General features: G+C 41.7%; 1 protein-coding gene across 4 annotated transcripts; it reads left to right on the forward strand.

Moving 5' to 3' along the window:
• The first annotated feature begins 1,322 nt into the window (after window positions 1-1,322).
• Window positions 1,323-16,510, forward strand: LOC120834221 (interleukin-10 receptor subunit beta). 4 transcript variants are annotated; one of them, XM_040202119.2, is made up of 8 exons: window positions 1,344-1,695; window positions 1,998-2,121; window positions 7,003-7,181; window positions 7,270-7,311; window positions 10,960-11,114; window positions 12,068-12,218; window positions 12,931-13,070; window positions 13,222-16,510. In XM_040202119.2, exons 1-8 carry the CDS (start codon window positions 1,464-1,466, stop codon window positions 13,399-13,401), a joined length of 1,203 nt encoding a protein of 400 aa, XP_040058053.2. In that variant the 5' UTR covers window positions 1,344-1,463; the 3' UTR covers window positions 13,402-16,510. The 4 variants fall into 4 exon arrangements, with proteins under 4 accessions (XP_040058054.2, XP_077947381.1, XP_040058053.2 ...); XM_040202118.2 differs by having other exon boundaries at window positions 1,345-1,695; window positions 12,928-13,070; XM_040202120.2 differs by lacking the exon at window positions 7,270-7,311 and having other exon boundaries at window positions 1,323-1,695; window positions 12,928-13,070.
• Window positions 16,511-17,753: the final 1,243 nt, after the last annotated feature.

Raw genomic sequence — 17,753 nt, forward strand, 5'->3', positions numbered from 1 at the left:
ACCCTTGAACCTGGGGACGGATGCTAATTGCCGTCCTCTATGGATTTCTCCCAATTCTATCCCCAAAGAGGGTTTTTTGGGAGTTTTTTATCCTGTCAGGTAGTAGATGAGCAACTGAATGTAAGACAGCCGATTGAGACAAATGTCTTCAGTATTGGACCACATGGACTGTATTAGATCTCATGATGTAGTGTGATGAACTGTGATAATTTATGATGTGTTGTAATTAAAGTGTACTCATTATAAGATGAAGACAAACTATGCATGCTTTGTTATATTCACACATTGAGGCATAAAGCCAACGTATTGGAATGTGAGGGACAGATAAGGCCGAGAGGTTTCAGGTTACAGCTGCAGCTTCACACCTCGACGTGAAGGGGACAATCCAGGAGGAGAGACACTTTGAAGGAGAATCCAATGACATTCAAATGCACCCAAGAAGACACACCTCAGGAGTTTTCAAATTACCAAAGCGGGGAAAGGACTGTTAGAATTCTCCTGCAGCCGCTTTGATAAGTCACTTGCTCAGAGATTTCACAAAATATTCCACTGTTCGCATTGTATTTTACTATGTAACTGTATTCCTTATTACTTTGTTTAGTTATTAAATACTTTTTGATTTTTAAATTTCAGCAAGTTGACTCTTTTGATTCTTCATTTCCGGCCGGGACGAGAACAAAGGAGTGAGGCCTCCTTCGAGGGCTTTCCGAACCCTTAACAATACATTGGACTGGATCGTTTATTTCATATCCATTAATTAACGTTAATGTTGCTCTGGTATGTGCTTGCATTGTGTCCGCTCATTAAGAATCCACGTTTCCATACTGATGTTCACGTGTATTTTGTGTTGGAACACTGTGAAAACTAGAAAACACAAACAGCTTCATGTACAACAACAAAACGCTAATTTTCTGTATTTCATCATAACAACACGAATAACAGTACTTCAACGAGTCAACTGAATCAACTTCACCATGTTCGCCTGGTAGACCAGCAGTGGATTAAAAAACGGGAAAGAAAAGTTCGCTGCTATCACCCGCCTTTTCTGGTCCTTGACTTCCGTTTAAACATCCGGTTTCAGGCTATTTTACAAAACAAAAGCTTGTCTGTCACCACGCGCAAAGCATGTAAAATCAAGCAAACAATTATCAATTTAACACAAAGTAATCGAATATACAGTAAAAATTATATTATTATAATTGCAGAAATAACATTTAAACAACTAAACTTCAGGTGTTGTCATGGCAGCGTATGTGCCGGTCAGCGTCAGCTAGATGTATCACTTATTCTAGCATACAAATTTTCCATTCTTGTTGACCTTTACCGTGAAAATGTACATACTTCCGGCTTAGCTGCTGCGCTTTGTATTTTGTTTGATAGAATAAAAAGGGGATTAACGAAAATAAAAGTCGGTCGTTTTTTGATTTTGACAAAAGTCATGTTTACAGGACAGTTTTTGTTTCATGTTTTTTATTCACACCGGCCAACGGCCGGCTGATTCCTTTAAAGCTCCCGTTTCTGAGAAGGAAGGAGTTTCGTTTCGCGGAGTTCCCCTTCTTGTTCCAGTGAACGCAAACCAGGAAATACGTTCATTATATTGGAACACGCTGCGTATTGGCCCCACTTCATTAACTGACATGTCAGCTGCTGTTTGTACCTTCATCCTGACGTTTTTCACCGTACTCGGACCCACAGGTAATATCATATGCAATTGTCTGCTTGTGGTGAACCATTGACCTGAGCGTATACAAGCGTGTTATTACTGTACTGACGTGCTTGTAGACGGAGGAGATAGTGGTTGTTTGTTAGTCTCGGACTCTTGTCATCAAAGGGGTTTTTGTAAAGACTTTCAACTGCAACAACACGGACTAGAATAACGTGGGTGTTGACTCCATGACAATGGCAATCATAGACACAACATCCGTAGTTATTATCGAGTGGAGTTGAGTGATTATATTAACTTTGTATCCCATTCTTTGGGGATTTGGACTCTGCAGTTGTATCAGGAGTCCTGAGTCCACCCACAAATGTCCGCTTGACCTCCTATGACATGAATCTGTTGCTGGTATGGGATTCACCTGACGGTGCAGCCAGCGGCCTCGTCTACACAACTCAGTACAGGTGAGTCAACACAATCTAAGCACCAACACAACCTCCGTCAGGTGTTGGTGCTGCACACCTATCAACGCTGTGGATTGTTTTCATTAGCAATTATTAGATGGATCAATTTGTCCAGAAAATGAAAAAATAATTTCCTTTATTATCCTTCCTTTTTAGGGCTTAAGACATTGAGGTTGTCATATTAAAATGGTGTATTTTTGTACAGAAACCCAATTGGCCTTTTGCATTTAAGCTGTTGCACCAGGGTGTTACAGTGAAAAGTGTACTTACGTCACCCACATTTATTTTAATGATCTGACTAGCACCTTTAGGCATGTTCAAGAATATGTCAATAATCTATTACAAATCCATGAGGATTGAATAGTTCAAAGTCTCTGAGGTCATTTATTATTGTAAATTGGTTGGATTGGATGTCATCAAATTCATCTCAATTATTGAAAACCAATAATAATTAAAGCTACTAAGCAGCGTTGGACGGGTCCTCGCTACTCCGCACGTCGGGGCACTGGCCGGAGGGCTAGAAACCCAGCAAAGAACTCGTGCGGCCGTCGGACAGAGCGTCCGAGAGTCAGTCGTCGTTAACCGCGTGGAGCGACGCGAAATCTCATACATTACCAAACCTTCTCTTAAATCTCATTCACCAGCCTTCTAATCAATTTCAGATGGTATTTAAAGAGGAAACTATCAATAGTTAGATGATCATTTCACTTCAGACGGATAGTACACATCCCCAAGGTGTCACTCGGGACATTATGATGTACTAATTCAAAATCAAAGCCTCTCAAAATACCATATATGCGCCAATTTCCTTCAAATTCTCCATCACGAGACTACTTTTGGTCAATTTCAGGTTAGAATTAAAATGAAATCATCAATAGTTACATGATAATTTCACTTCAAACATCCCCAAGGTGTCATCCAGGGATAATCAGGACATTCTGATGTACAGTACTGTTCCAAAATGAAAGCCTCTCAAAATACCGTACATGAGCCCAAATCTTAATCACACAACTTCATCTGGTCAATTTCAGATTAGATTTAAAAGGAAAAATCGATAGCTATACAGTATTTCTACTTCAGGCAGAGAGTACACATCCCCAAGGTCTCAATCAGTGATAACCAGGACATTCTGATGTACCATTTTACAAATTAAAGCCACTCGAAATGCCACCTTCGCTTTTAATTGGATACTAGAAAATGTGACTTCCTTTTACCAGTAGGTGGTGCTATGACTTGATTCAACTTTACATCTCTTTCAGTCTCCTCAAACATGTGTAGATTGGAAATAATCTGATGTGGAGTAGAGTTACAACGGTTTAGTTGTTCTTGGCGAAGGATCGGCTTTGCCGATGCACCATCTCGCCACCGATTTTCAGAGGGATCAGATTAACCTGTGTGCAGGGTGTAAAAAAAAATTTGAATTTGAAAAGAATCGGGTTTAATCCCTAGGAGGAGTTCGGTCTTTTACAACTCTAGGAAATCATGAAAATAGGCCAAAAATAGGCCCAAAAGGCAGATTCTCAATGATTAATTGCAGCGCCCCCTATTCTTCAAATATTCTCAAAAAATTAGGGTCTTTTCAAGGGTTCAATGTTCACATGTGTTACACGTTTGGTGATGGCAGGCCAAATTATTTGGAAGTTATGAGTCTCGCCAGATTAAGCCACACCCCTTGCAAAGTTCATTAGCCCATATCTTCTCAAAACAAGACTATATCAACAAGATATTAATCTTGAGGCGGGGGGACATTGACCCAATAATGATCCACAGAAAATTTTGTGACAATTGCAGATAGCGTTTAGGAGAAATGGCCAAAAAGGTGTTAGGCGCATACCATGATTGACTTTTTTGTAGAGCACATTTGTGCCAAATTTCAAGTCAATCGGACATCGGGTGGGAAAACTGGCCTAGTGGGGTACTTTTTTACCTTTCTAGGGGGCGCTATGGAGACATTTCTTCGTACCCAAATGCGAGACCCACAAAATATCAAATTTTTCACCAATTCTGATATGCGTGCCAAACAACAACTTTTTGAATATGATAAGGGCCTGAAAAAGGGAAAATTCCTTAGAGAAAAAAATAAGAAGAATAATAATTCCTTGAAATACAATAGGTTCCTCTACAACAAGTCATAGTTAAATAAAAGGATAATTAAGGAATAAAGGAAGGTTGGTTTAGTAAAGTGGCTAGTGTAGTGAGTTTAATGGATTATTACATTTGTTGATATCTATTTGAATTGAGGCTTTAACAGACACATTTTTCAACTTTGGGTTGGTTTCAGATATAGAGCGGATTGTTTTGAAGATTGGTGGCTCAATCCCTGTGTCATCCTGTCCATGTCAAATTGTTCTTTGGCAACACACTCCTGATGGGCAGGTGGTAGCTTGAATGGTCCGTGTACCTTTTGATTGTCCCTTTTACTGTAAAAACCATAAAACGAAAACACTGTTTTCTCGTTTTAAACCAAAAGCGGTAAAACTGAAGTGGGCAGTCGTTTTCTTGTTTTTCGTTTAGAAACCAAAAACGGCTAGTTTTAGTTATCTAAAGTGGTTAGCTAATACGTCCTAGTATTATATATTCACGGGAGAAAAAGGACAGACCGCTATCGTCTCTTTGGTTTGGGAACTCACACTGGCCGCATGCACACAATAAACATCCTACCGACTTTGAGACACAGCTAATATGTGGAAAATAAATATCAGAGCCAAGAGCAGCGAGTGTGCGACAACAAACCACTTTGATTAAACTATATGTTTAATGATATTATTAGCCATACTGTATTATTACCTAAATTTTCAACGACCGTATTTTCCGCACTATAAAGGCGCACTTAAAAGCCTTTAATTTTCTCAAAAAACGACAGTGCGCCTTATAATCCGGGGCTCCTTATATATGGATCAATTGATTAATCGGTTGATCCATACTGGTTGTACACGGCGCTCAAGGCGCTCTGCCAAACATGCCAAAGCTCGGTCTACGACGGCGAGATGCTGAGCGGCGCTCAAGCACGTGAGATATGGAGCTTGTTTCAGGGCGCGTCGGAAAAACAAAGCTGTCGTTCTTGCCGAGCACTTAATGAGATTAAAGAGCGAGAGACGGCGCCCTTTTCTCTACAGTAGCTGAACCATCTTATCGGGGAAAATAAGTTATTCTAAAAGGAGCCCTTGGCAGGCGGCGTGGCTGGAGAGCAGCCGAAGATTTAAGGCGTGAATGGCGAGGGGGGCGGCGGGAGCGGCCGCACCTCGCAGCATCGATCGGACCCTGAAAGCACAGTCTCCACCTCCCCACATCCCCCCATCCACCCGCCCCGACGTCAAACGTTTGACTGCAGTATTTTATGCGCCTTATAATCCGGTGCGCCCTATACATCAAAAATGTTCTAAAACAGGTCATTCATTGAAGGTGCGCCTCATAATCCGGTGCGCTTTATAGTGCGGAAAATACGGTATATTGCATCAAACAGTGAACCAATGAGTATCGCTGTGTACATGGATGAATGAAAAATACACCTGCGTGTAGTCAACTACTGTTGCTAACCCACATCCCGTCGGACCCAGATTATTATTTATGTATATACCACTGGCATCGCAGATGGATTTCTAGCATACAAACGTTCTATTGCGTTGACTATGAAGCCAAATCCAGGTCAAAGGTTTTGTTAATTTGAAAAACATATGTGAACCATGTTTTGGTCTTGAACATTGAAAAATACAACAATGTATTCAAAATAAAAATAAGTGCACGAAAAGTATTTTCGGGTTGAATATAGTTTTGACTATTTGAATAAAATATTTTTTTCGTTCTTGTATTTATTATTTGATATTTTTCGGCTACGGATTTTATATTTTCAATTTCAGATTTTTTTTTCGCATTGACCTTCTTGTTTCACATTCACACTTTTGATCCTGATGTGGCGTAGGCGGCGGGGCATCAACTGGGAGGGGCATGTAGTCAATCGCAATAAGCAAATACACATTACACTGTAGACCAGGGGTGCCTAATAGGTAGATTGGCTGCCATTGAAAAAAAAAAAAGTCACTTGCGGCTACCACGCATGCGCAAGTGACCGCGGGAGCTAATGAAAAACTTGCTAACGCTAATTAATACTGACATTTTTTTATGGCGGCAAATCACTGTCAAAATTCGAGAGCGCAAATAGTTAATGCGCGCGCGTAAATCAAACATCTGCGAGCAAATCTCAAGCAAAAGTCTGTCTCGCGCGAGCAGTTGTTCTTTTTGACAGTAAGGAGGCGGAGCCAGTCACCATGCTATCTACATCTAATTGGTTACAATCGCCGTCTTTGGATTGGCTGGAGTGATGCATTCACACAACCATAGAAGCCCATTTCCGCACTAAAAGGGGATAGAAAGGCTAAATTATGAGATAAAACGTTGTCAAAACACAAACGACACCTCTCTGTAACCGTAGTGGACCTTAGATGACAACCAGCTACAACCATCATTTACCATTCAAAAGCAACCTAGTCTGACTCCAATCAGTCACCTGAGTGACCAAGAATGTGTGAAATGGTTGAGATTGCTTCTGATAGGCGAGAGGGTCGTCGTTTTTAATAGCAATTCATTTTGCGTTGTTGTTGGGTTTAGATTCCGCTACTGCTCGTTCGCCCGACTACTAGATTGAAAAGTAGCTTGCGAGCCAGTGAGTCGAGTGTGGACACCCTGCTGTAGACTGTGATGACCGGGCTGGTGACTCTATAGCAAGAATCACAGAAGAGTGGAGGAGAGTGCAAGAAAGCCCGGGCAAAACACAAGATTAAACACAACAGTTCAGAACAACAGGTTAAATTGAGGGAAATGTAAAAAATGCTGTCATTTTCAACACAGGTAGTCCATAATACAAGTACTGTATTCTGTCCACAGAGCCTACTTGTCAGACTACAGAGTGGGCTGTGTGAACATCTCCAGCCTTGAATGTGACTTGAGCCACCTCTCCAGCTCCATATCGGAGTATGGAAAGTATACTGGCAGAGTGCGGGCACAGTTGGGGACAGAGAGCTCCGCCTGGATGGAAAGTAACCAAATTACCTTGGACCAAGATAGTGAGTAAACTCCCTTTGTTATGGCTTGTTACTATAAAACTGCAAGATTATGTTTTTCCATCATTTACAAATAATTTGTTTTTCAAAGATCCTTCAAGAATCCTGCAAGAAATCCTTTTGAAGATGGCCTGTTAGTACTTAAACGATCCTCCTTAAAAGGTCATACCTTTATGTTCACACGTATACCAAATATTTATGTGAAAAAGGAAGTGGAGTTTCTTTCAGAACTTTTGCATCCCGATCAGAATCGCATATATGGAATTTCAATCCAGTTTTAGACTTTTTTTTCCCCTCACATAAAGTATGTGTGCGTCTCCCCTTGGTTTACAGCATAGGTCTCAAAACTCAAGGCCCGCCCAGGGGGGTCTAGTGCAGCCCGCCGGATGACTTTGCTATTGTTAGAATTACAGAAAGACATACATTGCATTTCTATAAAAGTAGTGGCTATTCCTTAAAAGTCCACTGGCGGTCACACTCTGAGTGAGCACATGCGTTAGACCAGGCAGTGTTAATTTTGGCAGCTATTTTTTATTTAGTCTTAGTCTTTAGACGATGCATATTAATTTTAGTCACATTTAGTCATTTTAATCCTTCTTAGTTGTAGTCTAGTTTTTGTCGATGAAAACTCGAATAAAATGTAATTGTTTTAGTCTAGTTTTAGTCACATTTAATAGCCATATTAAACTCATTTTCTTCCCTTCTCAGGCTCAGGGACCCCCTGTGTTGTGTCTACAACTGCATAATAGTCTAGCTTGCAGTACTTGGTTGTCCATTAGATGTCCCTCATAGGACAGGTCTATAGCAGGGGTCAGCAAACGTTTTGACTCGCGGGCCACAATGGGTTGTAAAATGTGACGGAGGAGCCGGGCCAAGAACAAATGGTTGAAGTGTTTGTGTGAGCTAATATAAATGACATGTGAAAAATCATTACATGAAAGGATTTGGATTTTAACAAATAGCAAAGCATTTATTTGCAAGGCAATTTAACAAATTGGCAAAGGTGTAACAACTTCATGAGGACCAGGGACCTAAACGCAACACTTAGTTGTCTTTGTCTGTTTACTTGCAATGCTTTTGACGTGGTCACCGGAAAATTCACGGTCCTTTATTGTTTCCACTGTCCCAACAAAAAAGACCTTAACGTCCTACAATTGCTGCAATACATTATTTTCTTGGCTTCAGAACCTGCAATGAGTTTATTACGTTAGACGTGTTTGGAGAAACCTGTAACGGAGCGTCTCATCCAGCCGAGGAAATGCTGCCTGCGGTCGCCAGAGAACAGAGCAGAAAGGTCCGACAGTCTGTTAAACGGGTCTTCATGTTTCTGTGAAGCAGCGCGGCTTCAGCCTGCTAACAGGCTGCTAAACCGAGACAGCTGAGCTAAACTAAGGAAGCTACATTCAAACTCGCCGAAGCGTAAAATAGTTGTCGCGGTGCGTAGTCGGTGCACAAGAACCACCGCTGCACCGATGCGAGCCGCGTTCTGGGTTCGTGGATGACGTCATCATGGAATCAGGAAACATTTATTAGCCAAAATATGTGACATGACGCGTTAATAACCGCCATACTTGTCTGTTGTCTGTCAGCTGCGTGCGAATTTAGGGGGGAAAAGTATTGTGACTTCGTCAACCACCAACATGTTCGTCTCGTCTCGTCTGGTTAACGAAAGTTAGAATAGATTTAGTCATAGTTGTTATTTTTTAAGATTGTTTTCGTCACGTCTTAGTCATGGAAAAAAGGTTTGTTAACGAAAAATTAGTAGTAATTAAATAGTTTTCGTCGACAAAATTAACACTGAGACCAGGAGGACCAGGTTGTTCACCAACGCCGTGCCAGTAGATCCCTTTCATTGAAAAGAAAAAACAAAATCACGTCTGACAGACGGAGAGGCTCGTGGCCTTTTCTATCCATTAGTTTTGCACTTCCGGTATGCAGCACTGTTGTACCGTTTGGTTACTGCTCAATAATATTATTATTATTATTCGGGCGACCTGCCCAAGCGGGAGGGGGGGTAGATCGAGTTGGATCGAAAAGTTTAGTGAAATGTAGCTTATGAGCCAAAAAAAGTGTGAGGACTCGTTAAACCTCATTCAAGTACTCTGTATCAGGCATATTTTAGCGCAGTTTCCACAGATGAACAAAATAAAATCTCAGTTACGTTAATGACAAAAGTGTTTTCTCGAACATGGCACGTCCTTTTCTGGACGATCCTGTTGATGAAGAAGCGCTATTACTTTGAATATTGATATATTGTCATTTCCAGATAACTACTTGTTTGAACGGTATTGTTTTGCTTTACAGTCCATCGAATATGTACATAATCTCACCCGTCCTCATATAACTAACGTCACTCATCGTGGACGTGCTCCCACATCCGAGCACATTCTTTGTGTAGTATTACGCTTTTTGCAAACGGCAGTTTACTTCACAACATTAGAATATTAGTAAAGCTGCTGCGAAACATGTGCGTCGCTCTGAAACATCTTTTAAGCGTTTTAGTTCCCTGGACACAAACCAGTGAGAGCCATTAAAGAGGAGTTCCATAGGATGCACATGAATAAAACACATTATAGGTTCAGTACCATTGTACCAGTTTTTACCAGCGATATTATTGTTGTGATTAAATAGGAGCAGGGGTGTGTATTTCAAGCCTGTGTGTAGTGCATTCTAACAAACAGTGTAAAAACTGGGAATTAGTAAAACGCATGTACGTTTAATGTGTGTACATTAAATATTAACTGACAACACTATATTGGAACTGGCAGCGATTTTCTCCCAGGTCGTTTCTGTCTTTTCTTTCTAATTATGGGTTCATACTCGCCTTACGCTTGCATTAATATTTCCAGCTCAATAGGGGTGAAGGTTGCCGATTTGTTTGTGGTTATTGCCATGGTAACTCGTAGTATCATGGTTCCATTGATGCTGCCTTCATACTGTGGTGGTGCACACGCTCAACCTACTCAGAGTTGATTGAACCAACTCCAAACAGCTGTTCTGAAACCGAAAACTCAGTTTCCCATCTAAACTCGGCCCTAAATCAACTCGGAGTTTAGGGTTTGACTCAGAGTTTGTTAAACCTCCTACTTGAAACGGACTCCTGATGTGCACCGGAAGGTTGTGCTGCTGTTCTCATCAGCCTCGCTCTATAGCATTATATTTTATTTTAGTCCTCGTGTTGTCTTGTCGTCCATTGGCGTACTGTCTGCTGTTACGCACCAACCGCCAAGTCAAATTCCTTGTATGTCTGACATATTATGGCAATAAATAATAATTTATTAATAATAAAGGGGAAGGCATCATTACAGATTTGTGTCAGCTGAGGATAATTAAGCCTCTCCCACCACCGTTCCCTGAACCACTCCTCCCATCCCCCATCCATAGGGAGCCCAATCATGCCCCGCCGGCCCAAAACCTTTTGAAATGTCTCTAGCTAACCTCTGAGGGGAGCGTATAAGTTGACTCGCCCCAAAAACCAAATGAAGGAGATGTGATCTGAAGCATAAGCGTCTATGGAGCAATGCAACATAGTTGTCAGACCTTTGGCAGAGCTAGTTATGCTACGAGTTACTTTGGTCAGTGTGTGTAGTTGGAGCTTTAAAAAAAAAGGAAAAAGTGGAGAGGTGGCAGGTGTCACACTGTTGGGTGAATTGAAAGTAGTAGAGCTTAAAGCACATTTGTGACAAGAAAATAAATAACTTTGCTGGCACACATTTTTTATTTCAAACCCATTTGCTTTTGACTGAAGCTTTGTTAACTCTGCTCTCTTCTTCCCCCTAAGCCATCATCAGTTCTCCCAACGTCTCTCTCTTCTCCAATGGGGCTGCTATTGAAGTCAGCATTAAAGATCCCGTGTTCGCAATCTCTGCACTCAGGAAGGCTTACCACTCTGCCACTTACAACATCACCTATTGGAAGGATGGCCAGATGGAGAAGGTAGGGCTGGGTAGTACACCAGTTTCAAACTTCCTCACGGTATACGATGTCATCGGTGCCTAGCCGTGACAGCTGTGTCGGTCTTTGACCGGCAGCACAATATATTGTTCACCGCTGAGAGCACAGCTACTTGACTTACGTGTATTGAGATGGAGTGATGGTTGTAACTTTATAACAATAACCCATGTTTCAGCTCATATTGCTCAGTTTGCCAGAAAGCTTTATCAAAAATCCCACCGGCATGTCGCGGTTCACCCCCACCCGTCACCTTTTTCATCCCTCATGAGTTTGCAGGTATGCACTCAAATCAGCTACACCCTTCAATATTTAAACAAAGTGTCACGAACGGAGTAAGCAGAGGCGGGACTCAAACAAAAAGGAACCAGGCACTTACAAGCACGAGATTCAGGAATGACGCGACAAGGGACAAAAGACACACACTGCCTAAATACTCTGGGAAGGTGTAGGTGATTGGATACAGGTGGTGGTGACACTGCAGACAATCACAGGGGATGACAGGACAAGGCAGGAAGTGAAGTTTGCCCAGGGACCGTGACACAAAGGGGATGGCTGCAGAGCCAAACCACGCAGTCTGATTTTCCAAATACAAATGTAATAGTTAATTCATGTTTGTAACATGTTGCTAGTTCATTTAAGATTTAAAGAATTAAATCGCAGGAAAAGTGACGGAAAACGGCGATGGGGAAATATTTCAAAGAGACAAGTGCCGACGCTGTACTGGGCTTTGGGCAGTGGTCTATCACGGATGGAAAGCCCAGTACAGGTGGTGGTAAAAGAAAGACGTGTCTAAGAAAGCTCTCTAAGCTATGTGGCAATTTGTAACTTCTTTTCTCATAAAAAATGTACCACACTCAAAAAAGGTTGAAAAACACTGCAGCTGCTCCAGGCCAGACCAGATCACACAAATGATCACTTCTCCACTCCTACTACAGGCAAGAAGCACGAGCAACATACAGCAGAATCGAGTGGTTCTCAGTGACCTGGACCCTTGGACCAAGTACTGCATCCAAGTCCAAATCAACACCAAGTTGAACCTCAATCCCAGCAAGCCCAACACAGCTGTTTGTGCGAGTACCACAACCGGTAAGTGTCCTTTACGGTGTAAATTTCTACAGTGAAGAAAAGATTACACCGTGAAATGTTGTCTGAAATTTCCTCTGCACCGCTTAACTTTCAATATGTGTGTTTGCTACAGAGTTAGTATGCTACAATAACTAAGGGAGATACATGTGTATTTGCATGATTCCTGCAATTTTAGAGTTATACCCACACGGTTGAATGCACTTATTGTCCCTTCGGACAAAAGCATCAGCCAAATAAAAGTTACATTGAGATCTTTGTATAAAACATTTGAATTTAATCGTGATGTTTCTATATGACCTTAATAATAAAGCGGGACCATCGAAGAGACGATTGTTGCTTGACATTGGTGCCATTGGGTCAGTTTCTGGTAAAATCAGATGAAAATCACAAGAAACTCCTTCAGCCTAGATGCCAGTAGTAGTCAACAGACAGCAGCCACAGACACCTGGGTGTTCGGCTCGGTCTTGCTATCTAGACCAGGGTAGAATATTTTTCCTGGCTGTTAATAGTATTGTTGACTTCTGACACCTAGGTGCTAGTAGCATATGCCTAAATAAAAACAAAAAACATAGCAGGTGCAATGAAGATATTGTGAGTGGAAGTGGACAAAACATTCAGCAGTTGGCACAATCAAAATGCTCCATGGAAAAACAAGTACATGGAAACACTAATTTCTTGGGCTACTCTTGCTTTGAATGTGCTGCTGAAGAAGAGGCTCCTTGGGTGGCAGCCATTGTGACGTTCGCCATCGTGGCAGTGACAGTGGCTCTGCTGGTGGTCGCAGTGGTGTATCGGAAACGCATTACCCATTTTTTCTGTCCAAAAGATTTACTGCCTGCGCACTTCAAAGAGGTGTGTATATATCGATCCTTCTGCATCGCATTGTGTGTGCAGAATTGTTGCTAATATAGTTGATAATTTTGCGTGTGATGTCCATAAAATTGCCATACTGATTCCCACTGCTAGTATTCATGCAGAATGTTTTTTCTTTTGTATTTTTCAGTACCTGCTGGCACCGCTCAACTCGGCCATGTACGTGGCTATGTGTAACTCTCGTCCACCTGACGAGATTTACAATCCGATCATCGTCACAGATGGCAGGACTGTAGAGGAAGGGCAGCCGCTGGAGGCAATAGGGAGAAGTTGCAGCAAACAGACTGACAGCACAGAGATAGAGGCATAGAGAAGCAGGGAAAGGATCCGTTCTTGCTTTACTTCAGAGATGTAATGCAACCAATTCTGTAGCAGGTCCATGTAGGTCCCAGAGCAGCAGTTAGACATTGACAAATTTGGTGCCACACCAAACAACGAGATGTCAACAAGCCAATTACATTCACGACTTTCAGTCAAGTCCTCCTCCCCTGAGGTCACAGACTTTTTACTCTTAGAGATCAATAAACTCTCTTGACCAGAAGAATAGCTCTTGTCTAAGTGCATAGGAGAAAAAAAACTGCAAACAAATGCAAGTGTCCCACGGTGGCCAAATTCAGACATTTCAAAGCAAACCGCAGGTGCAACATTAGGAAAGAACACTGAAAGCCACACACTCCGGACCTACACTCGATTCCTAAGCCTGCATCTCTATCTCTCTCCTCTTCATGTTTATTCTATGATTGACTTGTATTTATGGAAATGCACATTGGTTTCGCCAGCAGCTAGGTTTTTTTGTCGACTGTGTATAATTGTTGGAATGCATTAAGCATTCCAAGTATTGTTCTTCTATTCTTTATACCGCCATCTTCTTCTATTTCTTCCGTTGCACCTTTCAACTCCTTCACACTTTCAGTTATTAAAACTTAAGCTTGAATTTATATAAATCAGTAATCATGAATATTTCTTCACATGGTTTTCCAATGGAGATCGTGTTCAAATCCTCTTAAACTTCTTCAACTTTCAAATGTTGACAAAAGTCTCACTTGTTGATATCTATTCTACTTTTTTCATAATCACTGATTCTGTTTCACTAGTTCTTCGCTCCGTTTCTGAGTTTTACATGAGTGTGTATTGCATTTCTTAGAGCAGTGGTTCTCAACTGGTCTGGCTCCGGGACCCACCATCACCCCTTAATGACAAGCCGCGACCCAAATCGAGGAACATTCTCAACTTCTCAAATGTATTTAATGAAAATATGGTGCAGTTTGAACCTGAGATAGTATGGAGACAGAATACATATGCCAACACAAAAACAAGTTTAATGAAAAAACAAAACAGCCAGCTGGTAGCGATGCTAGAGAGGGAACTATTCCCCTTTAGACTAAATTAGCTAAAAAAAACAAAGTGTATCTTAAGGACACAAGGTATTACAACATACATAACGATCTTCAGCCATTTCAAACAAACTCAACAGCTTTCATGCACAAACAAAAAAGTTGAAAAAAGACACAAATGACCTAACTTTAACAGATCTATGACAAACACTATATCTTGAGGAGCAGCTTTTGCACAAATTCAAAATAAATTTAAAAAAAAGTGCAATTCAAAAGGATTCGGATATACAAAATGAATGTTTCTTGTGATTACCTCATCAGGAGGTAAATCCTGAAAAACATTGTGCTTTACAAAAAATTAAGCAGCACTCACTTCAACCTGAGGTGAAAACTGGCAAACTTGAGTCTGGAGGAATTTCTAATGGGAGAACTGGGGATGTTTTTTTCTCTTGGCAAGAGTCTCAAAGTCTGGAGTTATAGTTGACAAGGCCAGTCTGAGGTCATGCTCAATGTCCAGTCTATTCCTGTGTTTAGTCTTCCGCTGAACCAGAGCTGAGAAGCCACACTCACAGAGATAGGTATTGCTGAAGGGTAGCAGGACTTTTACTGCTCGAGTGGCGAGGGAAGGATACTCGCTGATCACGCTGCTGCACCAGAACTGGGAGAGGCTTACCTCCGCGTACGGTCACATGACAGCTCCATCAGCTGACTCTCCGTTGCTTGGCAATGTGACACTTTCTATGTCGATTCCAAACGGGTCACGTATCCAGTCGTTATCCCTGTTTCTCGGGAAAGTATTCATTAAACCGCTCCATAAGTTTATTCAGATGCGTCGTGATTGTTTTCTCCATTACATTCTTGTCTGCCGTGCCAGAATGGTTTGACCCAACCTGGCACATGCTGCTGAAAACATGGACGGACGAGTCGGCAAAAAACGACACTCCGCTGCATTAAAAAAGTCCCTTCAAAATAAAATCCCGGGATGATTTTTTTTTTTTTAATTATAATTTTTATTTTCCCAGGCAAAGGCCCGCGACCCATTAAACCAGTTGAGAATCACTGTCTTAGAATCTGGTTAAAAAAATATGGAACTTCTGTCCTCAGAGCCAAAGTATACACTTTTGAGGCTTCATTTCTCTGGATTAATGATGGCATGGTTGTGCTGATTGGATTAATGTGTTCATGGAATCCCAGAGTTCTTTAGTTTTGGTTTAAGGAGTGTTAAAGTGACACAACCTCTGCCAAAAGACCCATAGGCTCCCAGTGTTAATTTCGTCGACGAAAATTATGACGAAGATTTTTCGTTAACGAACCTTTTTTCCAAGACTAAGACGAGACTAAGACGTGACGAAAACGATCTTAAAAAATAAAAACTATGACTAAATCTATTCTAACTTTCGTTAACGAGACAAGACGAACATGGTGGTTGACGAAGTCACAATATCTTTTCCCCCCTAAATTCGCACGCAGCTAACAGACAACAGACAGGCAAAGTACGGCGGTTATTAACGCGTCATGATGACGTCATCCACGAACCCAACACGCTCGGTCGCATCGGTGCAGCGGTGGTTCTTGTGCACCGACTACGCACCGCGACGACTATTTTTTCGCTTCGGCGAGTTTGAATGTGGCTTCCTTAGTTTAGCTCAGGTGTCTCGGTTTAGCAGCCTGTTAGCAGGCTGAAGCCGCGCTGCTTCACAGAAACATGAAGACCCGTTTAACAGACTGTCGGACCTTTCTGCTCTGTTCTCTGGCGACGGCAGGCAGCATTTCCTCGGCTGGATGAGACGCTCCGTTACAGGTTTCTCCAAACACGTCTAACGTAATAAACTCATTGCAGGTTCTGAAGCCAAGAAAATAATGTATTGCAGCAATTGTAGGACGTTAAGGTCTTTTTTGTTGGGACAGTGGAAACAATAAAGGACCGTGAATTTTCCGGTGACCACGTCAAAAGCATTGCAAGTAAACAGACAAAGACAACTAAGTGTTGCGTTTAGGTCCCTGGTCCTCATGAAGTTGTTACACCTTTGCCAATTTGTTAAATTGCCTTGCAAATAAATGCTTTGCTATTTGTTAAAATCCAAATCCTTTCATGTAATGATTTTTCACATGTCATTTATATTAGCTCACACAAACACTTCAACCATTTGTTCTTGGCCCGGCTCCTCCGTCACATTTTACAACCCATTGTGGCCCGCGAGTCAAAACGTTTGCTGACCCCTGCTATAGACCTGTCCTATGAGGGACATCTAATGGACAACCAAGTACTGCAAGCTAGACTATTATGCAGTTGTAGACACAACACAGGGGGTCCCTGGGCCTGAGAAGGGAAGAAAATGAGTTTAATATGGCTATTAAATGTGACTAAAACTAGACTAAAACAATTACATTTTAGTCGAGTTTTCATCGACAAAAACTAGACTACAACTAAGAAGGATTAAAATGACTAAATGTGACTAATATGCATTTTTCGTCTAGAGACTAAGACTAAAAATAGCTGCCGAAATTAACACTGTAGGCTCCAATACAAATCTGCCGACATAAAAATTTCGGCAGATTTCTCAAAAAATCCAGAAGGTACACGTTTTGTAAACTGCGACAGGAGCCGTATTTATTACCGGCCAGACATAAAAATCCCATCCATGCGTTCGGTAGAGTCTTGGGTCTCGCAGAAACGTCTTATTTTTTTAGATAGCTGTTATAGTTTTGCGCTAGAGGACACTTGTTTGAGGTGTGGATTCTGTGTAACTCGCTGTCATGTCTCTGCCCTTTTCAGCAGTTCGATAATGAACCCAGGTGCGCCGTTGCCGTGGATACTCACACACACACGCTGCAGTATCTCTGTCTGTGACTCACAGCTGCTCCTATTACCTGATTAGTGGAGTCACATGACGCAGCTATGCTTTCTGTCAACAGACCAACATGATGAAGACACTCGCCCTCCCCCCTCCACCCTGACCTCTTCTCACTGTTAATCACTCAGTCAGTCTGTCTGTCTTCTCCTCCCCTCTCCATCTCTTCCTCACCACCCCTCCCTTCCTCACCGCCTCACCCTCCCTCCCTCTATCTACACCCCCCCACCCCACCCAATCCAATAATTTAAAAATAAAAGCCCCATGGAGGGAATTTTTACTGTAATGTTTGTGATGAGGCCTATTAATTAAAAACTTCTTAGTTTGAATAACAAACATTCTATCTCCCAACCCCCCCTCACCCAATTCAATCATTTCAAAATAAAAGCCTCAATGATTATCTGTACCTTAACCATGAAGCTCAGAATGAAGCGGTTTTGTTGAAATACGTATTGCTCTTTCAAATACTACTACAA

The sequence above is a fragment of the Gasterosteus aculeatus genome, chromosome 16 (assembly GCF_964276395.1).
Source record: "Gasterosteus aculeatus chromosome 16, fGasAcu3.hap1.1, whole genome shotgun sequence".
NCBI lineage: Eukaryota > Metazoa > Chordata > Actinopteri > Perciformes > Gasterosteidae > Gasterosteus > Gasterosteus aculeatus.

Excerpts from the sequence above, each read along its gene's own strand:
- LOC120834221 (XM_040202118.2), top strand. The coding sequence starts at position 1,464 with ATGTTTTTTATTCACACCGGCCAACGGCCGGCTGATTCCTTTAAAGCT. Across the intron at positions 2,122-7,002 it reads GTCTACACAACTCAGTACAG|AGCCTACTTGTCAGACTACA; the intron begins GTGAGTCAACAC and ends TTCTGTCCACAG. Across the intron at positions 12,219-12,927 it reads TTGTGCGAGTACCACAACCG|AAGAGGCTCCTTGGGTGGCA; the intron begins GTAAGTGTCCTT and ends GTGCTGCTGAAG.